Genomic DNA, 25,528 nt, shown 5'->3' with positions numbered 1-25,528 from the left:
CTTTCTGGGATGACATGTGAGAGAGCCTCCAAGTCATATCTCTGTTCACGCAGCCCCACATCAGGGCGGTCATTCGTCAAACAGCTCAAAAGATCCGTCAGTCAGACGACAGGCTCACTAAGGTCATCGCCCTTATTGACAGGCTCAGCCAGGTTTTGTTATAATGGCGAATAGCCCTCACACACATCAGCCGGCGGAAGCATGGACAGTCGACCTCTGATTTGGATGACATCTTAAACAAACATCTCTGCTGGCTCCCCCACAACACACTGGTCTTATTTACCAACATCCTGAACCACCGTCTCACATCTGGCCTTTCCCCCACAGTGGAAGTAGGCCAAAATTATTGCCATCCCCAAGCCCCCGAAGGATCCTACAGTCCCTACTAACAACAGCCCCATTAGCTTTCTGAATACCTTGGCAAAGGTTCTAGAATCTTTGATCCTCCACCACATTTCCGAGCCTCTGGCAGCGGCTGGGACAATCCACCTGGAGCAGTTTGGAATCGCTTCCCACCCATCAGCCAAACTCCAAGTCCTTAGGATCATGAAGCATGTCAGCAATGACTAACTCCACCAAGTCAATGCCAGCAGTTTTCCTGGACCTGCAAAATGTGTATGACAAGATTTGGCAGGACCAAATGCCAACACAGACAACCATCCCCGACATCTATGTAAAGATCATGGCTAATTTCCACCGTCATAGGACTTTCTTGGTAGCTCAGAAAGGTCAATGCTCCAGCTTACGTCACATGTTGATGGGTACACCTCAAGGCCCTGTGTTGTCTCCCATCCATAAATGTTAAACATTTATGTTAACGATATGCCAGTCCTCCCACACTACACCTGGTGCAATACGCCGATGATATGGTGCTCTAAACCACAGCCACAACACAGACCACGTCACTGCTCACCTCCAGAGGCAGGTGGACGCGACAGTGACCTGGTGTCATTGAAACAAGATTGCCCTCAATGCCGCCAAAACTATGTCAGTCTACTTCACTAAATCGCATCCCATCCTCTGTCACAATATCACTATTGCAGGCTTCCAGGTCCCATGGTCCCTTATATCAAATACCTAAGTGTCCGCATGGATACAAAACTGCTCTTCCATCACCTTGCAAAATACGTAACCCAAAAAGGACACAAGCCGATTTAATCGTTGTACCTCTGTTCACCAGCAGGGAACTGAACCTTGACACCAAGCTCCGGCTGTATCGGGTGGTTGTTCACACTTCTCTCACCTATGGCTCCATTGTGTGGGCTACGACTAGTGCCTCCTGGATGCAGAACCTCCAGCACCTGCAGAATAATGTGCTTCAGTGGAACCTGCATGATCCTCCCCTCATGAGGGTAGTTACCCTCCATGAGGAAATGGGCATGGCCACTCTAAAGACGTCCATGCGAAAAAAGGCAAGATGTCTCTATGCCAAACGGAAGTCCTATGCGACACAATCTCTGGCTTACAAAACATAGGCACCATGACTCCCCAGCGCTGGCACTGACACCCTGTTCCCCTCATCATCCTTGAGGACTCAGGCTCCGACTATGGCTAATGACAGCCCTGTTACGGCCATTCGTGAAGCATTAGCATTGACTTGACCACTCGATTTGTGTTGATCATCATAAAACATCAATGTTGATTCCTAATGTAGTTAGTAGTTATGTTACCTCTTGCCTGCAACCTGAACTTCCATCGTCAAGAGGATAGGTATGGGACTTCAAGCCCCACCACCACACCTACAACATGCACTCCTGTGATGCATATGGAATGACATCATTGTAAAATGGAGCAGTTTTACAATCCACCAAGACAGCAAGACCATCAATCACCGGTGACACTTTATTAAAACCTCTACAAAAAAAAGAGTAATCTCCAGTGTAAGATGTTCACCTGGAGACAGCTGAATCGTTGTCAGCCGAAATATTGTAGCAGGGTATCGACATCATCCAAAATTTCTGGAACACAAATACGCTGGAAAAACTTCAAGAATCACAAAAGGAGATTTCCAGTTCATCAGATACAAAATTCAGCAAGTTTTTGTGCTTAAAAAATAGTACCACAAATAGGAGTTGAATTCTCATTACCGGAAGCATGAAATGTATGTGAAGGACACAGTGTTTGCCACTATTTGTTTTACAGGAACTATACGGTTGTATTAATGACACATTGGCTTTTCCTAATTGTAGTCTGAGATTGAGGCATGGTCTTGGAAACTCAAACTCTCTTACTCTATACAATACATTCAAAGAGAGAAAAATTCAGAGTCCCACTAGTACTGGTACTCCTAAGTATGTGTCACACTGATCAAAATTTCAAGAAACAACTCATACTACTAGACACAAGAATGCTGTAGAAAATCAAATATTTTTTTGGACTAAACAGTATTAGTTAGGTTTTGAGTACAAATTCCAGTTTGAGTACCATAATAAACAGATTTCTGAAATAATGCTCAGGTGGCTGTAATGTTAATAGTGTTTTCAATAGATGTAAAATGTTTCACACTTGTACTGGTAACAATTTCTGTAGGGTTAAATTCTCACAATTTTAAGTAGTTTGAACAAATAAGATTTTACAAACTTTCTCACTGGATATTACTTATGTTAATTACAAAAGCTGAACTGTGCTTTCGTCTGCTCTCAGTAAGTGACATTAACTACTCTGTTAACCTAAGCTGTTTGAAAATATTTACATATTTTTAACAACAAACTACAGCCTCAAGTTTTATCCACAATTCCTTCCAGGAATATAATAGCAAAAACACTACTTTTGTTACTATTTATTGCTTTAATTACATGTACAGATCTGATTTTTCATTGAAATTCAGAGGCAACAACACACTAGCTTCATTCAGAAGGTTCAATTATTTAGTGTTGTTAATGAAACTTCCTGATGGATTAAAACTGAGTGCCAGACCAAGACTTGAACTCAGGACCTTTGCCTTTTGCGGGCAAGTGCTCTACTACTTGCCCGTGAAAGGCAAATGTCCCAGAGTTCGAGTCTCGGTCTGGCACACAGTTTTAATCTACCAGGAAGTTTCATATCAGCACACACTCCACTGCAGAGTGAAATTTTCATTCTAGTGTTGTTAATGTTATTAATATTTCATCTTTACAAATACAAAAGTGTAAGATACTGTTAACAACCACTTTTTCAAACTTTAGGATATATTTAAAAGATCTAAAATAAATAAAAGTAATTTGAAGACTTATGAGGTTTTTTGTTGATTGTCAAATAAACTATGTAATGTCTGCTTTACTTCTGCTTTCCTTTCATTAACTTATTTCATTTTTATACAGATATTCAGTATTTTAACAATCCAACATGTGGAAGGCAGCACACTTCTAATGCAGCATCGTTTAATATTGGAAGTGAGTGTCATAAAAATTGTTACATTTTGTCACTTAAAAAAATTAAGCATGTACGGTGCAAAGGTACCTGTATGAATGTTATTCAATGATTTGCAAAATTAATCAACAGCCACATGATTTTAACAACTTGAGACAGTGTTTGACACAGTTAAGATGAAAAGGGAAATTGATCTTTAATTATAAATACATAATTACTGAAAAGAAAGCATGGAAGATATATACGTTGTCCACATTAAACAATGTATAGAATGTAACACACTCTTGCCTGTTACAATATAATGCCACCACATAAAGTGTGACATAGTAAGGACCCCAACTTTTAAAAACTTTAATAAATGTGCCATCAGCAATGGACAGCATGCTGACTTTACTTTCAGAATTCTGCATAACTGAAGAGCAAATGTGTTTCCACTAACTTAAGGACTATGGTATTATTACATTAAATATCTTTGTACAATTCTTGGTGCCTTCTACTCTAAATATTTCACAAAGCCCTATATTTTGAGTTTTTCAGTTTCATAATTGTAAAACTGAACACCATTATCATTTTTTAGACTCAATTAAATTTGAAATCATTCATACTTTACTAGAGCATACAGTGAAGTTCAGTTTCATAACAATACATATCAGAATATGACCAAAACCTACATCTCTGTTCGTTACAACAATCTGATCCACCAAATTATGTTTTGTGTACTTATACCAAGCTACAAATGCCAGCTCCTTTTTACTTATCTTTCCTTGTGTTCCATTAGGTGTACTGAAGATGATGGGACTTACCAAACAAAAGCGCTGGCAGGTCGATAGACACACAAACAAACACACAAAATTCTAGCTTTCGCAACCAATGGTTGCTTCTTCAGGAAAGAGGGAAGGACAGGGAAAGACGAAAGGATGTGGGTTTTAAGGGAGAGGGTAAGGAGTCATTCCAATCCTGGGAGCGGAAAGACTTACCTTAGGGGGAAAAAAGGACAGGAGTACACTCGCGCGCACACACACACATATCCATCCGCACATACACAGACACAAGGAGACATTTGTAAAGGCAAAGAGTTCGGGGAGAGATGTCAGTCGAGGCGGAAGTAAAGAGGCAAAGAAGTTGTTGAAAGACAGGTGAGGTATGAGCGGCGGCAACTTGAAATTAGTGGAGGTTGAGGCCTAGTGGATATCGAGAAGAGAGGATATACTGAAGGGCAAGTTCGCACCTCCGGAGTTCTGACAGGTTGGTGTTAGTGGAAAGTATCCAGATAACTCGGACGGTGTAACACTGTGCCAAGATGTGATGGCCGTGCACCAAGGCAAGTTTAGCCTCAGGGTGATCCTCATTACCAACAAACACTGTATGCCTGTGTCCATTCATGCGAATGGACAGTTTGTTGCTGGTCATTCCCACATAGAAAGCTTCACAGTGTAGGCAGGTCAGTTGGTAAATCATGTGGGTGCTTTCACACATGGTTCTCCCTTTGATCGTGTACACCTTCCAGGTTACAGGACTGTAGTAGGTGGTGGTGGGAGGGTGCATAGGACAGGTTTTACACCGGGGGCAGTTACTAGGGTATCCTGTAACCCGGAAGGTGTACACGATCAAAGGCAGAGCCACGTGTGAAAATACCCATGTGATTTACCAACTGACCTGCCTACACTGTGAAGCTTTCTATGTGGGAATGACCAGCAACAAACTGTCCATTTGCATGAATGGACACAGGTAGACAGTGTTTGTTGGTAATGAGGATCACCCTGTGGCTAAACATGCCTTGGTGCACGGCCAGCACATCTTGGCACAGTGTTACAACGTCCGAGTTATCTGGATACTTCCCACTAACACCAACCTGTCAGAACTCCGGAGATGCGAACTTGCCCTTCAGTATATCCTATCTCCTCGATATCCGCCAGGCCTCAGCCTCCACTAATTTCAAGTTGCTGCCGCTCATACCTCACCTGTCTTTCAACAACTTCTTTGCCTCTGTACTTCCGCCTCGACTGACATCTCTGCCCGAACTCTTTGCCTTTACAAATGTCTCCTTGTGTCTGTGTGTGTGCGGATGGATATGTGTGTGTGTGTGCGCGAGTGTACTCCTGTCCTTTTTTCCCCCTAAGAAGTCTTTCCACTCCCAGGATTGGAATGACTCCTTACCCTCTCCCTTAAAACCCACATCCTTTCGTCTTTCCCTCTCCTTCCCTCTTTCCTGAAGAAGCAAAAATTGGTTGCGAAAGATAGAATTTTGTGTGTATGTTTGTGTTTGTTTGTGTGTCTATCGACCTGCCAGCGCTTTTGTTTGGTAAGTCCCATCATCTTTGTTTTCAGATATATTTTTCTCATGGAATGTTTCCCTCTATTATATTCATATTAGGTGTACTCATATAGATCAGACGGTAGAACACTGGTAGTAAAATCTTGTAAGCTTGGTTGAAGTTGTTTGTAGACAGAAATCTTCTCGTAATAGTTATTTCAATTTCACTGTTCAGCACAGTGGAGAACCTCCCTCCAAAATCAACACCATCTGTGGCTAAACTACTCTTATCAGTACCATGTGTCTGGATGCTAGTTCTTGAAGGTTTGCAGAATTCCAGAAGGTAGGAGAGCAGAAATGGCACTCAAGAGATTTACATCACACTGTGAGATGGACCTAAATGTTTCTAGTGCTTTCTCAAAAAAGTCTGATACCTCAATTCAGAGCATGACCTGGGGAACAGTCTAGAAATGAGTTACAAATTAGCTGAAAGGGTACAAGGTCGTTGCTATTTCATTCCTTTAAAAGCAACAAAAAGACTTAACATTTTGTGTGACTTGTTGACAGAATAAAGTAAAGCACTATCTATCACAAAATCCTGCAAAAGAATTAGCGGTCATATACCAACACTGAACATAATTTTTATATACTGGTATTCTAGATTACATAACTGCAGGTTTTAATTTGAAGTAAGTTCTTGGTGCCTTGTAAATTCTTATTTTTTCTTATGCATGTTCAGTAGACAAAAGTTTGTAAATGAAATATTAAATTTTGTTCTTTTGGATCACCGTCTTAAATGATAATCCAGAAGCAATTTTTATTATATACTGTAGAACAGTCTTTCAATTTATTATTTTGCTTGGTGGCTTTGAACATAGTCAGATATCTAATAATTCTTAAAGATTATTTTAAATTACTGCATAATTTTTAGGTATTAGAAGCAGATAGCATGATTAGTTCTCATATCTAGTGCAACTATGCATCGAAAATATTTTATTTACATTAATGTTATTTAATAGTTCTTTACACAGTGCTTGAATCCTGCGCATTTGTGTTGTAATACCTAGTAAGGAGTATTTTATATTCGTCAAGGAAGGCTGTATAAAAATTAGTGTAGAGTACATGGAGTCTGCCGACACTTCAAATGTACACAAAATGCCCTGGGAATTATTTGTAGTTAATGATATTTTTCACATATATATATGTCTGTGATACCAAGACTTAATGCTTCAAATCATCATTTTACACATACCCCCTCCACAACTATAATCTAGTGTAAGAAAATAGTCAATAGATAGAAAAAAGTCCAAGTTACACCACATGCTTAATTTTCCTTTCAATATTAAATTCTAAGATTGAAACCAGGTTAAATGGTGTAGCAGTCATCAAACTGAATCACATTCTGAAGGAATGAAGTTCAAATCTATCTTGACATCCAGATTAAGGTTTTCTTTAATTTCTCTAAATTGATTAAGGTAAATGCTGGGAATTTTCCTTGCCATTATTGATTTCTTCCCTCCGTTTGCTCAATCTGAGACTGACCCTCCTCTAACAATCTCATAATCTATAGAATGTTTTCTTCCTAAGAAACAGAATAGAATTTAATACATAACAACAAATGTCTATATGTGTTTTTCTACATAAGCCTTTTCATTTGAAAGTCTTCAAATCTGCATAGTACCTCATCTCCCTCAATATCTTTCCCTCAGATTCATGTATGCAAATGTTGCAACTCTTATTACAATGGCACAGTTTTATAGTGCACAGTATACAGACACTATGAGATTATAATACGTATATAATAGTACTAATAAATAGATTCCAAAAGGTTGTAATAGAAACAACAACTAAAGTGTCAATGGAAAACAAAATTCTCAGAGCAACAGAAGTATGTTTCTTTTTGTCTGTGACAAATGCAACACAAACTGGTAACAAAATACAGGGTGTTTCAGAAAGGACTTTACAACTTAGAATGAACATTTCTTGGACAAAATTACCTTTTCTGATGAGTCAACTTTTCACTTAACTGGCAAGGCTAACACACATAACTGTAAGATATGGGGAAGTGAAAATCTACATCAAACATTGCAACATGTTCACGACAGATTGAAACTGAACATTTTTTGTGGACTGAGCAAGAACAAAGGTTTTGGCCCCCTTTTTTTCCATGAGAGAACATCAACGGAATAATATACCTGGATATTTTACAACTATTTTTGATACAAACCAATGTGGATGACCAAGAACAGAATGTTTACTTCAGGCAAGATGGTGCACCACCCCACTACCTGGCTGACATCCAATTCCAGCTCAACGGACTGCCCATGATGTGCCAATTGCATGGCACCACGCACTCCTGACCTGACAAAGCTTGATTTTTTTTTATTTATTATTTTTTTTTAAAGTTGATTCATGAAGGATAAAGTGTTTCTACCTCCTGTACAAACTGGCTGGCTTCTCCACCTGAACTTAGAGTAAGAATTTACTCCACTAATGGGCAAGTTACACCTGCAATGCTACAGCAAGTTTGAGAATAAACTGACTTCCGATAGGACATCTGCAGGGTAAGCAACAGAAGCCACATAGAACATCTTTAGTTTAAGGTAAAAAAACTTGATGTTTCCCTAAAAAATAACACTAAACTCAGCTTTATACCTTCTTTCAATAAATTTACATGAATTTTTAAAGTTGTATAGTCGTTTTTGAAACACCCTGTAAAATGTATAGACACAAAAAGTATATCGGAGGAATGGTAAATGCATTTTTCCACTGCAAGAAATCATCCATATGCATTTTCAACCACTGCTGAACATATGATGACCATATGTTGCCATTGTTAAAAGTCAAAAGACAAAGCTAATCTGTTTTACAAAAACTTAACTTACCATAGTGACTTTTATTCTTACACTTAGCTTCACTGTTCAAAGTAAGGAGTGAAACTGATGTTGTGCACTCATTCATCTGGATAGTAGCAAAGAAAGAAAACAAGTAACCACAAAAATGAGATAAGTTTATCATGAAGCTATAATTCACAGAAATTAAATTGATAGCAACTCATGGGGAGTTGTGAGGATTCTGAGAAGAAACATTAGGTTCTTTAAAATTTAATAGTTATATAATATGATTGTTATGTTACAGGACTGGACTGAAAATCAGTCATTATTAGGGTGGGTGATGGGGTCATGGAGTGGAGAGAGGAAGGTTCGACATGAGAGGTAGATGGGATCAATCTGGGACAGAGCAAATAGGTGTTCAGGTGTTCATAGAACATGTTAGGAGACTGCTACGGGAAATGTTGAGTATAAAATGGAAAATACTGAGGTAAGCTGAAAGATCCAGATTAGGACAAAGAAACAGTGAAATGTTGTAATGAGCAACTTAGAAAGGAGCAAAAAGGTAATAGGTGCCATCAGAGGTTGATACAGAAGCAGGACAGTTGACTGGGTTGCCAACAGAAGGAAAAGAGACAGTAACTATTTTCTACATTGACTCTCAACAATTCCAGTCTCTTGACAACCTTATGTTCTTGTCACTCTCTATGCCATCTCCACCTATGCCAAAATCCACACTGCCCAGGGCACTGCCTCCATCAGCCATTGCCTTGCGTAATGCTTACTCGTAATCCATACCTTCCTCCCTGTTAACTCTTCCACAACTACTTCTGCACTATTTGATGAGCAGTGATATATCACCTTATATATATTTTGTCTTGCTTTTCCAGTATAATAATGATATTAACAACAAAATTATGCAGCTAAAGGCAATTGGTAAAGAAATGGTAGATAGTATGAGTTGAAACAAATACAATGAAGAATGGCTGACATATGACATAAGATGTACATAAAAATGGAGCAAATGGAACAAAGAAGAAACGGAAAGCATACTGATGTATAAAAATCATACTTCAACAAGAAGATTCAAAAATGAAAATTGGCAATTTCATTACTGTAATCAAAATGTACACATACACTTACAGCCTTTCACAAGAGGTGGGCTGGGATTTTGAGTAGAGAGATTTTATTTGCCACTGAATTCTCATACACTTTGAGATATAATAAGTTTTTTGTGTTGACAATAAAATTTATTTCTTGTGTCATAACACATCTCCAAGCTGACCAACTTATGTGTATATAAAATGGCAATTTTAGAATTTAGTCTCTGCCCCTGGATAAATTTCTGTGGATGTCAATGCATATATGAGAGCATGAAGTGCAGCTGTGGCAACAGTTATGCAGTACTCCACAAGATAGGACCAGCAGTTCATGAAGATATATCTTCTTCTAAGGAGAGGCAACGAAGGGATATGCCTTGAAATATTAAAGGGAGTGGAACAAAGGATAAATTTGAGACATGGGAGCCAGAAATGTTGGAGGTGAAAAGTTGAGTGTGTATCAAGGAGTCAAGTCTAGAAGATATGACATGGGACATAAAATGAAAATGCAGAAGGCTGTTAAAACACTGTGAGTAATATAAATGGGAAGTAGCAATTAAAGCTGATACCTGCAGAGATATATAGTAGTATGAATGAGATCAAAGCATTTATCAACCAGTTAAAAAAAGACAAATAAAAATTTGCTTGAAACCTTCCTCACAGATAGTCCCCATTCCTTCTAATCCGACTATGTAAGTGAAGAATAGATGTTGCTTGAATTCAAAGAAACAGTATTGACAGCAGTTAAAATATATAACCAAATAAATTAATAAGAGATGGTACTGTTCCCCCATGGTACACAAAACAAGTCAGAACACTACTGCAGAAACAAGAAACAAACATGCCAAATTTAAAAGAATGCAAAATCCCTAAAATGGGTGAAGTTTTACAGAAGCTCAAAAATTATCACAAACTTCAATGTGAGAAGCTTTTAATAATTTTCACCACGAAACTGTGTCTCAAAATCTAGTAAAAAAAACCACGAATATTCTGGTTGCGTGTAAAAGGAAGACAGAGTCAACGCCTTCATTACACAATAATAACAGTGATGTTATTGATGACAGCACCATTAAAGCAGAGTTATTAAACACAGTTTTCTGGCATTACTTCACAAAAGAAGACAAAGTAAATATTCCAGAATTTGAGTCAAGAACAATTAGCAACATGAGTAACTTAGAAGTAGATATCCCAGGGTAGTGAAGCAGCTTAATACACTTAACAAAGGCAAGGCATCTGGTCCAGATTGTATATCAGTCAGGTTCCTTTCAGAGCATGCTGATACAATAGCTCCATACTTAGCAGTCATGTACAACCACTCACTTGTAGAAAGATCTGTACCCAGAGACTGGAAAGTTTCCTAAGCCACACCAATACCCAAAAATGGAAATAGGAGTGATCCACTGCTTTACAGATCCATATCACTAACATGGATTTGCAGTAGGATTTTTGAACATATACTGTGCTCAGACATTATGAATCACCTCGAAGAAAACAATTTATTGACAAATAGCCAACACCAATACAGAAAATATCATTCTCACGGGACACAACTAGCTCTTTATTCTTATGAAGTAATGAGTTCTATCAACAGGGTATGTCAAATTGATTCCATATTCTCAGATTCCCAAAAGGTTTTTGAGACTGTTCCTCACATTCTACATTTAATTAAATTGTGTGCTTATAGAGTGTCATCTCAACTGTGTGGCTAGGTGCATGATTTGCTATCAGAAAGGTCACAGTTTGTAATAATTGATGGAAAGTCATTGAATGAAACAAAAGTAATATCTTTCATTCCCCAAGGAAGCATTATATGACCTATTTTGTTCATAACATACATTAACAATTTAGGACACAATCTGAACAGCCCTCTTAGATTGTTTGCAGATGTTGCTGTCATTTACCATCATATAATGTCATCATCATCAGCTGATCAAAACGAATTGCAAAATTATTTAGACAAGACATCTGTATGGTGCAAATAGTGGCAATTGACTCTGAACCATGAAAAGTGTGAAGTCATCCACATACGCACTAAAAATAATCTGCTAAATTTCAGTTACACGATAAATCACACAAAGCTAAAGGCTGTAAGCGCAATTAAATACTCAGGGATTACAATTAAAAAGAAACTGAGATTATCACATAGACACTGTTATCGTGAAAGCAAACCACAGACTGGTTTATTGGCTGAACCCTTAGAAAATATAACACATATACTAAAGAGATTGCTTACAGTAAGCTTGTCCACCCTCTTCTGGAATGGTGCTATGCGGTGTGAGACCCGCATCAGATAGGACTGATGGCAGACATTCAAAAAATTCAAAGAAGTGTAGCTAGTTTTATGTTATTATGAAATAGGGGAGAGTGCCATGGATATGATACAAATTGGGTTGGCAGTCATTAAAATAAAGGCATTTTTCGGTATGGCAAGACCTTCTCTTGGAATTTCGCTCACCAGCTTTCTCCTCAGAACTGTGAATATTTTGTTGGCACGCACCTACATAGGATGAACTGACTATTATAATAACATAAGAGAAATCAGAACTCCCATGGAAAAATTTAAACTGTGTTTTTTTCCATATGCTGTTTGAGAGTGGAATGATGGAGGATTATCTTACAGTGGTTGTTGACAATGGACACAAAAAAGAATATTTGATGAACTGAAAGTGCAGTTTTGTATGTTCAAAAGGAATTTCATGAAGAATCCAAACAGTGACAAAACGCCAAAGTAAGCATTAATGGTAAATGTAAGTAAACAAAACCAGATGGCAAAGGCAAGTTCGTTATGAATGATTCAAGTAAAAGAGACATTCGTAATTATTCTAAACAAAAGGGTCAGATGAAGCACTGCAGAAAGTGGATTTCTGATCAGAAACCAAATAAAAATTACATCACAAACCAGAAATGTCATGCAGCTGCTAGTGCTGTGCTGATTTTTGTCTGTGAAGAGGTATATTCAGCATTCTGGTGGGTGGACATTGGAGTTACAAGGCATGTGACTAATGGTTTGACTTTCAGAAATGGCACAGTCCATGTGGTGTAAAGGTAGAGGAAAAGAGACTCTAGGTGGCAATGGGAAAAGGCAATATTTGGTCATCATCTCTGACTGATGGGCAGGATATGCTGCTTTTGGGTGTGTGGTATCTTCCATAGCTATCAAGAAACTTGCTTTCAGTATTAGCTGCTCAGGACCAGGATATTAACAGTAAATTTATGTCATCAACAACAGAGTGTTGGCTTAAAATTGATGACTAAGTAGTCTTGTGTGAAACCTGGGAGCTCTTTAGGACTTTGTACAAGGCAGATATTCAACCAACTTTGCACAAAGAATTACTGTAGTAAATGCCATTGAGAAGACTTCATTATTGCAGAGTACCATAAAGGATGGAGACATGAGTTAAACACCATGTTGACAGAACGTGTTTCCCAGGAAAAGGCATTTTGTGAGCTACACGTTTGTGACAAAGCACATAACTTGTCATTTGGTCAGAGAGAAAAGACAACCAACCCAGGTGAACTGATGTCAGCTGATGTCTGTGGATCTTTTAATTAATCTTTCCTGAAGAAGAGATATTGTTCTGTTCAAAGACATCTATACAAAATTTAAGTATTGCTATATCATAAGGCGAAACTCTAAAGTTGAGGAAATATGTTCTTCAAAATTCAAAGATATTGGATCATACACTCAAAGTGCTGCTAAGCGACAATGGTGGAGAATTCAACAGTAAGGAAGTTAAGGACATACTGCATGCGGAAGGTGTTACTCAGAGGCTGATATCACCCAACACACCACAGCAAAATGGTGGAAGTGAGTGTGAAAGACGAACTATAGTTGAAATTGCAAGAAACTTAAAGTACCCAGATGAAGAAGCTAATTTCCGACCACACACATATGGGCAGAATTGGTTGGAGCATCACTGTACATTCTAAATCAAATTGCAAAATCGTCTGTGAATGAAATAAGCCATTTTGAGTTGTGGTTAGATAAGAAGATTAGAATAAAACATCTGTGTATAATAGGCTATACATGCTATATCCACATACCAGTTAAAGGAAGATAGGAAATGGATAAAAAAAAGCTGTCAAAGGTTATCTCATGGGGTATGAGGGAGATGAACATTAGAGAATTTGGTTGAGAGAAGAAAATAAAGTCATTCTCAGCAAAGATGTAAGCTTCCATGAAAGGCCTGCAAAAACACGTTGAGCAAAGTAATCAGTGAATGTATGCAGCTCAAGAAGAAAGTGGGGCAAACTCCAACAGTGCTGATACAAGAGAAGAGGAACACACTATCCAGCATCATCAACAGCTGTGAAATTGCTCAACATTAATGAAACTTATATGGCTAATAACTTTCTAATGCTAACTGAAGAAACGATTAACGAGACAAATGAAATGCCAAAATCTTTTGAAGAAGTCATAAATAATACACAAATTTTTCACTAGAAGTAAGCAATGAAAATGAAATGAAGTCACTACAAGAAAATCAGACTTAGGAATTGACTAATCTACCAAAAGGAGCTACACCTTGTAAGTAGGTTTTTTATGTCAAGACTAATTCTATTAGGAGTAGTGAGAAATATAAAGCAAGACTTGTTACCACAGGGTCTAATCAACGCTATTGTATAGACCATAGTGAAACCTTCAGTCCGGTAGCTAAGCTGACCATAATTTCTTTAATGTTCTTTAATGTCACATGTTGCTTCAGGTGAGAAGATGCATCTCACCCAGTTTGATGTCTCCACAGCATTATTGTATGGAGAAATAGAAGAACTAATACATATGCAACAGCCAGAAGGGTACAGTGATGGCACAGAGAAAATTTGCAATTAGGGCAAAGTTTGTGTGGACTTAAGCAGGCTCCAAGATTTTGGAGTAAACATTTTGGAGCATTTCTTTTGTCAGCTCATTTCAAGACAAGTACATATCAGATAAGAATGTGACAAGAAACTGCTAGTCGTTCTTTATGTAAATGATGGGCTACCTGTGGTGAGTGATCAACAAGATACCAGCAAAGTTGTTGTTGACTTGAATGCTATATTCAAGATCACTGTGGAACCAGCATTGTATTTCCTCAGACTTGAGATAAAATGCTTTTATTATGGTGATAAGCCAGCATGCCTAAGCAATTAAGACTCTGAAACATTTCAGTTTTCAAGAGTGTAAACCTATCTCAACACCCATTATAAAGAAACCAAATACATTACAGGCAGAAAGTAAGAATACAGAGAAATGCCACTTTCCCTATCAATGAGCAGTTGGAGCACTGATGTAGCTGATGCTTGAAGAAGACCTGACCTCATTTACAGTGTGAGCTTCCTGTCTCAAACTCTTGACTCGGCATCAACAGAAGATGTAGTAACACCAAAGCGAATACTCCAGTATGTAGCAGATACATGCGACTTAGGCATACTCTATTGTCCAAACTTATGCAATGGCAGACTTTGGATGATTGAAATATGACATGGTTACCACACATGCAAGTGGAGCTATCTCTTGGCTCAGCCAATGACAGGTGACTGCCACATCTACAACAGAAGCTAAGCTGGTAGCTGCAACAGGAGATAATTTAGCTAAGTAGACTTTTCAGAGGAGTGAGAAAGCTGGTGGAAGTTCCAGTCCTTGAGGCTGACAACCAGGCAACAGTGTAAGTTGACAAAATCCTAGTTTCCATCACTGCACAAAACACGTGAAGATGAAGTATTTATTCATCTGAGAAAAGGTATTGGAAGGTTAGTTAGGCATTCAGCATATTTCAACTGAGGATCAGTTAGCAGATATGTTGATGAAGCCCCTGGAAAAACCAAGACTGTTACTTCCATATCATAAAATGGGCTCTTCATGTTGACATGTTTCTCATTTCTTCCTTTTTCTCTTAATTAAATAAGGGAAAGTGTTGCAGTTATATGTGTCCATGTTTTATTAAATATCAAACAATGTTGGCAGCACTTCTGCTGAAAAGTCTTTGGAGAGTCAAGAAATGTAACTGTGTTGTTTCTATAAATGTGTCTCTATGCAGTATGAAACAAATGAAATTTTCAGTGCCGTAGTTAAAGCATTCAACCTAAAACAAGTAAATGTGACTCTACATTTCTTGGTTCATTTTGGATTCAGTACTCTTGTTACCTATTCACTCATATGCATGAAGTATTTCATATCCCATTTCGTATTCACAATGTCCTCAGTAAACAGAAATTTCATTATCTATCACTATTCAAATCCTCTATACACCTCACCTGATTTAAAAATATCAACATTTTGACATTTTCTACAGCAGTTCTCTTTCTAGGCACACTTGCCTCAGCCATATAGTTACACTGACAAAACGTCCTTTGTATCGCTCTTTTGATCTAGTCTTGGACTTTTTCTTAACCATCAACATTCATTTACTACAGCTTTCACACACTGGTTTATGTTCCCTTTCTTAATATATTTGTGATGTTCCTACTCCTCACTTGACCATACCTAACTTCACTACTTCAAATGTCTCTTCTGTATTTTTCCTTCCTCAGTTATTTTTTCTTTTCTTTTACTTTTAGAACTGCCTATCCACTGATATTAATTTCAAGCTCAGTACTATTTTCAGTACTCACACTATCTTACCTCCAATTTTAATTCGCATTCTTGTTAACTGCACTAAACATTTCATCTAATATCTCTCTGTTTTTTTATGTTTTCCTTTCTTTTCCTCCTCCTCTTCGTTTTAAGGTTGGGAAAACTTGGCTCTGAAACCTCAAGGCACAGAATTTGTTTTGCAGCACTCAGGTCAAGCCTTGCCCAGTTTCAGTTTTGAAGAATGCACCAGGATGTCTATTAATGATGGAGTAAGAAGATACAATCCAAATATAAAATCTACATTATAATTCCAGTTCTCAAGTCACAAGAGATGATAATTATTTAGGCAAAACTTCTGAAGTTTCACTACATGATTAAACCGATATTAAACACATCTATGATAAAGAATAGAAACAAATAAAGGACCTAGTATGAGAGACAGTACAAAAATTGCTATGATATAATCAAAAATATTTACAGGCTAGTCAGCTTGCTGATAGGAAGACAATAAATATTGGTAATAATACAACTGAAATGGCTGATAAATTTGTGCGCTTCTGTTAGTTGAAAACATAAATCAGGAGAGCCAGAATAGGAATCAACATTAAATTTCTTAGTTGTCAGAAGTATTAAGAATACACAACATGTGTATTGCCAGCTCTAACCTTTGAAAGTGATAAATTGATCTGAAATAAGTATACTGTCTAAAACTTGAGATCACCAATGGGCACTGGAAGAATGAATGTTAGACACAATAAGATGCAGGAAAATGAATGGTGGAGTGAGGAAAATTTCTGGCATTCAGAATGTTGTACTGACCATTATGGATCTAAAATTCAGTTGACCTATGCATATGTATAAAGCCAAATGAAGTGATGGCATTCTCAGCTAAGGTGTTCATGACCATGACCTATTATTTTAAATTTATTCTACAGCAGGTGTGGCTAGAGGTTTCCATACTGGGTAAGGCTGTGATACTAATCTAGACCTCGGGCTATGCTGCAGATCAGACTGTCACCACAACCAAGATTTCAGGAGAGGGTGGGGCAATATCACACTCTGGCCAAATGTTTACATAATGTATCTTCTTCTCATTCCATAATCAACTATTAGATAACATCAAAAGCTAACTGCAAGATAAAATCTATATTTAGCTTATTTATCCCACAATATCACATTTCCCAATTTACCACAACAAATTGCACTAAAAGACACATTTTGGAGAGATCTTTAATGTGGTGTATGTTAGCTTCATTGCATGCTTAATGTTTTTGTATTTTCATTTCTAAACTTCAAATGTTTAGTGTTTTGTGTGCTCAGATTGTTGCATTTATGACTTTGTATGATGACACAATGATGTCTCGGATCCTGTGCTGAGATTGGTTAACATGAACAAGCCAAACAAACTCCATGGTAATTTACACACTGCATTTGTCACACTTATGCTTGTGTATTAGATGACAAAACATACACAATCACTCAAGTGATTTGTCAAAACTGCATGTATACCCTTGCCAGGATTTACACAGTTATTGTTACTGATTCATGTTTAGATTGGTCTGGGCGCATCAAGTTCCTTTACTTTCATCCTAACCATGTGTTCTGAAATTTTACCTGATAAATTGCACACTGAACTCATATTGTGTTATTTTCAAACTTATCGTATGCTGCTGTTATTCACAAGAACGTAAAACTAACTACACCTATGAGTAATACACTCACAAAAAGAAACTTCCTAATAACACATGTTACCCACAGTCAGCAAGCAGGGACATATTTTGCACCCTTTTTCCTCTAAACATTCATGAAGCTTTCACTGGGTAGCAATATCTATGTTACCATACTCTAACACACTCTAGTGAGACATTTGCAAACTTAGTCCAATGGTGGATAAAATAACCAACGGCAGAAAGAAAAAAAAATCCAAAACACTGTAAAAACAATAATACTATTTGTTGCTTAATGACACAATTAAGCTTAATAGAGGTATACCAGAAAGGGATTTGATAATGAAGTTTCTGCAACTCTGTTCATTCCCTTTTGGTTCAAGTATTGGAATGTGAAAAGTGTGTGCCGGTTGGTAGGACACCCTTAGGCTTAAATACCAGAACCTTCGGGACACCCATTAAGAATTGTACTCGTTGGAAGCCACATGCCCCAAACCTCTGCTACATAGAGCTAAGCAACATTTCAAAGCACAGCTACTACCTGTTCAGTAAATATCACTTGATATCACATATCAACAGTTCTAAAAATGTTGACCACCATTAATTAAATCCATGTGAGAAATATGCGAAATGCATTCTGATAATTTAAATTCTGTAATATGTTACTGAGAAATTTTTAACATATATTTTGGGGTGGTTCCATTTCAGAGCCTTTAATTACAAGTCGCATGTGTTCTACAGATTATGTGTAATGGAAGATGGGTACTGAACAGTAACAGAAAAATGATGCATGTGTGGATGTTTGAAGCTAAAAATTGGAATATATATCCAATGGTTGATGAAAAATGGCTGATTATAATGGTAACACAATCTATCATACCACATGAAATGTATGTCCTGATTATGGAAAGTGAAGCCATGAGTATTGAGTACTAAGCCATAGCTTAAAAAAAAAGGAACCTTCTTATTACATAATACATGCTGCGAAAAATAAAACAGGTGGGTCGGTACGGAAAAAAAAATCAAGAGTATTTTTGGATCCAATACCATTAAAAACAATCCAGTGCATCTGTAGTAAATGAAATCCCTTACAAACAATTAAAAAGTTAAAAGTAAGAAGAGTGAAATACAAACTAGATATATGTATTACTGCGATTTCTTGATGGTTTATTTTCAGAAATCTTCATTAGTTTCAAAAACAGTAATATACTAAATCATAACAGACAGGAACAAACATGGAGTAAGTAGGGTCATTATACTTCAATGCCAACACATAAGCACATGGCATTAAATAAGACTAAATCAACGAGCAGGGAAAACATCATTTGGTAGGCAAAGAAGGAGGTACAGAGCTCAAATAATGACTAATCACAGACAATACAGGCACTGAATAAAAATACCTAATAGGCATGTGCCTAACACTTGAAAAAAGAAGAAGATTAAATAAAATTAAAAAACAATGTATTAAATAAAGAAAAAAAATGAAATTGGAAAAATATGAACAATGTTCATTCCGGAAACAGATTTTATGCAAATTTTTCACTACATAAACAGTGCTATAACTGGCTAAGTGTTGAAATAATGTGGCATTCATACCTGAATTGTCTAATGAACTGAGTATTAAGTAATATAAGGCAGTATGTTGCATTGGTTATACTGATGTATTGGAATGACATAAGGAATTCACACAAGTCTTCACAAAATGTGTTTTGAATTTGGACAGACATTTCCAATTAGTCAGATATTCCTTCCTTCAAATCATCAGGGTTATTCTTCAATATTCCCCTGACCACATTTCACTTTCACACAATTAAATGGTCAAAATTTTATTTAGCTTGTTCATTCACTTCAACAGTAGCAACATTCCTCCACTACAAGAAAACCTTAGCACTCCTACTCCAGCTATATTCCAATGGTACTCCAGTTGTGAAATTAGCTTTCACATCCTTCACTACTCCTACAGCACAAGTCAAATAACATTTACATTAAACCATAAATCTATCTTGTACCTTTCGTATCAAACATTTGTTTTGTTAGTCTTCTAGTTTTGTTAACCTCACTTCATTTTAATCAAACAATGGAAAATCCAAGACAGAATGTAACAGTATTATAAGAAGGACAGTTGCTACTCGCCATATAGTGAAGATGCTGAGTCGCAGATGGGCACAACAAAAAACTTTCACAATTAAAACTTTCGGCCATTGACCGTCATATACAATAGACACACACACACACACACACACACACACACACACACACACACAGCACTGCTGCTTCTCTCAGTGTGGTTTCAGTTGCCTGAGACTGCAGTCGCGAGTGTGAGTGTATGTGTCTATTGTCAACAAAGGCCTATGGGCAAAAGCTTTAATTGTGAAAGTCTTTTTGTCATGCCTATTTGGTGAGTAGCAACTTTGCTTCTCGCAATATCATTTCATTTTAATGTCTGCCCCGAGTAGCTAAGTGGTCAGCGTGACAGAATGTCAATCCTAAGGGCCCGGATTCAATTCCCAGCTGGGTCAGATTTTCTCCTCCGCTCAGGGACTGGGTGTTGTGTTTTCCTAATCATCGTCATTTCATCTCTATTGAGCCACAAGTTGCCGAAGTGGCGTCAAATCGAAAGACTTGCACCTGGCGAACGGTCTACCCAATAGGAAGCCCTAGTCACATGACATTTACATTTTTATTACATTTTAATACATATTTTAGGTAAACTGCCTCTCTCTGTATTTATTCTCAAGCTTTAAGGGTTTCGAACACCTTATCCCACCTAAACTGCCTATGGTTGTCTTTTGGACACAAATGTATAAAAGTAACCTGACTTTTTCTTGCATCACTAAGTACGAGCTGAGAATTCCTTCTGATGTACTTTTACGTTTTCAGAAGTCCAAAGAAAATTACTGAATCACCTCACCCACCCCCTTCAATCTTTTTAACTTTTCTGTCACCATGTAAGACAATTCATCTCTGTCATGTAGACTTTTGATGGAAACCTGTTATGTACTCACACTTTCGTTTGAACTTAACAAAAATTTTCTGTTATGTGTACTTTAGTTTTCAGAGCCACAAACTTACATTTACCCTTTCAGTGACAAAAATTTCACAATGAATATCAGTTTCTTTACATGTTTCTTAAAGTTGTTCTTGATTTTGCTTATTTATACTATTTACTGATATAATTTGTGAATTATTTAAACTGCAATTTTACATTTTTATCATTTTTGTGCTTTGGTTTTGTACTTTCATCAATGGGTGGCAAAGGAGAGGGAGCAGAGTGCATACCCTGATTTAGGTTTCTCCACATCATGCAATGTAAATTTCAGGATAATTCCCTTGCAAAGGATACAAATTATTTCATCCACATCCTTGTCTAATATGAGCTTCTGCTCTGTGTATATTGAGCTCATTATTGATGGAAAGTTAAAACTCTAATCATCCTTCCCTTCCCTTATTCCTGTCAACCATAATTATTTCATTCCTTGTAAGCGTTCAATTACACTTACACGCAACTACCATCATCATTTTTTTTTTTAACTCTGAGATCACAACCTCACACAGCTTTCTCTTTGTCTAGTTCTTTTTCAATTTAACAGTATCTTGCAGCTTTCTTTATTGCATGTTCATCAGTCTTTTGAATTTCAATGTACAATTTATCCACGCAATGAGTGTTTTTGTTTTTTTGTTTCCTCTATCGTGATTTTGCAACAAGGTGTTTGTAACAACCAGTTGATAACAAACACAATCCTCTAGAAGCCGTTTTCCTCCTCCTACGTCTTACTTCCATCCTACATTTTTTATGTTATAAAGTACATGAGTATATCTGGAATCTCCTCCCAAACCCCTGAATTAGTTTCAACCCCATTTGGTACAGAAACAGCAGAACAATGAATATCAGCACTGTGGGGTTCAATCACAGATCTAGCACTACTATAGTAGGAGCAGGGACACAGACAAAAACATGTTATTTTTTAGCCTCTTGTGTATAATCTGCCCTCTGCATGACAAGCATGTTGTGTGGAAACAGTGTTATATTGCCAAATTAATCCGCTTTATAGGGTGGCCTACATGTCAGGGACAATAAATGATTTTCTGGGCCATGGCGTGTAGGCTACCCTGCATGATAGGCATCTTGGAGTAGTACTGGTCAGCTTTATCAACCTACTTTTCATGGTGGCCTGTATGTCAGGGGCAGATAAATGATTGTCAAGTCCCTGATGTGTAGCTGCCCTTCATGATTGGCATGTTGTGGGAGTAGTATTAGCCTGATTTACTGAGGTATACTGCAGTTTACTGACGTATACTGAAGGGGTACATGTGCTGATAAGTATGTCTGGGGACAAGCAAGGGGGGACGAAGATATGGTCAGAGACAGCAAGAGGAAGAAATTGACAAAGAGATGGGGAGGAGGAGATGAGGAAAGGGAGGGAGTGGGGAGGAGGAGATAGACAGATAAAGGTAGGAGGATAAGATGGACAGCAGAGGGAAGAAGTGGACACAGAAAAAGGGAGGAAGAGATGTGTTCAATATACATGCCACACACACATGCACGCAAGGCTGCAGGAAAAGGCTAGTTGTCCAGCATTACTTCCCCTCTTCCCTCTATTATTTTAGTACAGTTAACTCTACCAGACTTTTCCCTGCTCATACATTTGATTGATTTCTCAGTTTTGTTACATGTATTTCTCCTTGTTATTGGCATTGCCTTCATTTCATTTTTAAGAAAAATAATTTAGTCACAATGTTATTCAATTTATCACCCACATTCCTATTCACAAGAAGGCCAACATCAATTACATAATTTTCTGGTGCTGTTGTTATTACCTCAGAGTTGAGTGTCGAGAATTCCTTCTCTTCTCCCTCCCCCCTTCCACTGCCTCACTTTTTGCCGTCTGTATTTCATTTCATTCATTATTACCATGTGGAATCTAACTGCAGTGTACTTGTACAGTTCTCTCTTGCAGTCTCCCTCCAACATCTAACTTAAGATTAATATTCCATTCCATAGAATAGGCTTCCAAAAGAGAGTGACAGAGGGGGCACTTACTCACTTCCTTCCTCCCCCCTCTTACCCCACCCCATCCTGTAATCTGAAGAACAGTCTTTTTCTTCACTATAGAATTCTCAGATGCTTCTAGAAGTGATTATTTCCTGATTCCACTAAACCTCTCATTTAGCCAATTGTGGCATTACGTGGGTGATTGCAGTGAGACAATATTATGACTTTAGTACCTGCTGTATAACTTATCTCCTCCCCCCCCCCCCCTCCCCCACCACCACCCCATGGAAAAATTTCTGCAGACACACATGTTCCAGGGAAACTGACATTTTTCAGTCTTCTCCTGACAATACCATCGTGAACAGTCTGCATAGTGAGATACGCAAAGACCACTACCATAGCAACTTTTCGCAAAGGAAAAGGTCATCATAACATTATTTTTTGATATGTCATGTTCTACTGCTATAAATTTTGTGTACAGTAGTTTTCACTGCCTTCTACGACTCTGTCCCACTGATCACTGCTGAATCCTCTATATTTAGGGACAGTTCACCGTCTCATAAGAGAGAAGATGTCATTAACATTTATGTGCGTATCAGCCCTTTTTAAAGTAATATCCATCCAAAGAATTAGGCTCAGTCCTGGTACAAAGTTCTTTGGCTGCTAACAAAATTTTAGCAGTGATTACTACTGAATTGGAGAAACTCACTGCAGCTTCTGTCTTTACATATATTGGCAGAAATGTTTGTGGGAACCTGCTTTTTACATCTTAGAAAGCTGAGTAAAATTAGAATCAATAAATCTAATATTCTTATGTGTATTTCTCCTCATTATTGGCATGGCTTGAATTCATTTTTAAAACTGAAACTAAACTCCACCCAAACAGGCCTTGGAAGCCTCAGTGGTACCGACCAGCTGCCATGTCATCCTCAGCCCACAGGCATCACTGGATGCAGACATGGAGGGGCATATGGTCAGCACACTACTCTCTCGGCCGTATGTCAGTTTATGAGGCCAGAACCACTACTTCTCCTCAGTTTGCCTCACAAAGGCTGAGTGCACCCCACTTGCCAACAGCACTTGGCAGACCGGACGGGCATCCATCCAAGTTCTAGCCCAGCCCAACAGGACTTAACTTCAGTGATCCGTCGGGAACCAGTGTTACCACAACGGCAAGGCTGTTGGTGCATTTAATTTTTAAGGAAAATAATTTAGTCACCATTTTATTCAATTTATCACCCACATTCCTATTCATAAGAAGGCCAACATCTGTTACATCATTTTCTGGTGCAGTTCTTACTACCACATAGTTGAGTGTTCTGGTTTTCAATGTCTAAATACAAATAAAGCAAGTCATTCTGATTGAATGCCGCATTCGGCTTTATCAGAAGGTGAGTGTGGCACATTGACATGTGGCACCATTGGGCAGTAATGGATCTGATAATGATAACAGGAGAGGAAAAGAGCCCACCGCTCCAATCGATGTGATGCCTTGTCCAGCAGACGAAGGGTTAAAAAGAGCAGCCAATGGATTGTGAGCCATGAGTAAATGGAACTTAGAACCATACAAGAAGATGTGAAATCTCATAAATGTGAAAACAATTGCTAAAGCCCCCTGTTCAATCTGAGAACACTGCTGCTGATAGGGAGTTATAGATTTACGAGCATAAGCAATGGATCATTCATACCTGTCCACACATCTGTCCATCAACATGGCACTTAGACCGTGCTGAGAGGCATCTGTAGCCAACACGAGATGCTGACTCAGCTGAAAAGTTGTCAGACAGATTGAAGCTTAGATTTAAGCAAAGTGAATGCTCAGTCACAAGATAGGAGCAGAAAACAAGGAAGATTTTTACACAAAAGCACTTGCATACACTGAGCACCAATGGGTGCATCAGGTAAAAACTCATGATTGTACACAACTTTACTCAGAAATGCCTGTAGTTCCTTAACAGAGGTTGACCATGGCACAGCCGCAATCATGCCAACATGGTGATGCAATGGCTTGAACCCTGTGCGAGTAACCTCAAAACCTAGGTACTCAATTGATGGCAAAAAATTTGAGATTTGGCAAGACTGCACTTGAGACCTTTGGACTGCAAAATAAAAATCAACAATCGGAGATTTAGGAAAGATGGTCTTCAGTGGAAGAACCCAAAACAATGTTATTCTCCAAGTAATTGATGCACCCAGCACAGAGGCTGTCAGCTGTTCTAAAATATGATGAAAAATTGCGTGCATGCTAGTGATTCCAAAAAGCAAACATTGATACTGGCATAGGTCAGATGTTGTATTGACAGTGAGAATGGGCATAGTGATCTCATCCAAGTGGAGCTGGAGGTGCACTTCCAACAAATAAATCTTGGAAAAGTAGTGGCCACCTGACAATTCTGTGAGCAACTTGTAAGGGCAAGGCAAAGGGTGTGTGTCTATCAGGGACTGTGCATTAATCGTGACACTGAAGTGGCAACAGAGGCAAAGCTTACCCATTGGCTTCTTAATAATGACCAGGGGTGTAATCCATTCACTGGAAGAAACAGGCAAAATGATATTGATTGATGTCACATGGTCTAATTCGTTCTTGACAGAGTCACGCAACATGACAGGCACCTGCCATGCCCGAAAAAAATGACAGCAGGATGGACTCTTCAATAGTAATGTGGACCAGAAAACCAGTATCACAACTGAGTACAGTGGAAAAAGAGATGGAACTCAGAGCAGAGGGGCTCCAGCTGCTGATGCAGAGCTTGACCTGACACTAAATTTACCCCACCGGCAA

At 38.1% G+C, this 25,528-nt stretch overlaps 1 protein-coding gene across 1 annotated transcript in view; it reads left to right on the top strand.

The window, feature by feature from the left end:
• Window positions 1–25,528, top strand: part of LOC126337014 (atrophin-1-like) — a 272,907-nt gene that overhangs the window by 185,433 nt on the left and 61,946 nt on the right. Inside the window, exon 17 of the mRNA XM_050001316.1 lies at window positions 3,300–3,371. Coding sequence (XP_049857273.1) covers window positions 3,300–3,371 — 72 coding nt within the window. The remainder of the gene's footprint in view (window positions 1–3,299; window positions 3,372–25,528) is intronic.

Source organism: Schistocerca gregaria, chromosome 1 (genome assembly GCF_023897955.1).
Source record: "Schistocerca gregaria isolate iqSchGreg1 chromosome 1, iqSchGreg1.2, whole genome shotgun sequence".
Classification (NCBI taxonomy): Eukaryota; Metazoa; Arthropoda; class Insecta; order Orthoptera; family Acrididae; genus Schistocerca; species Schistocerca gregaria.
This window is presented reverse-complemented; position numbering and strand designations above follow the sequence as displayed.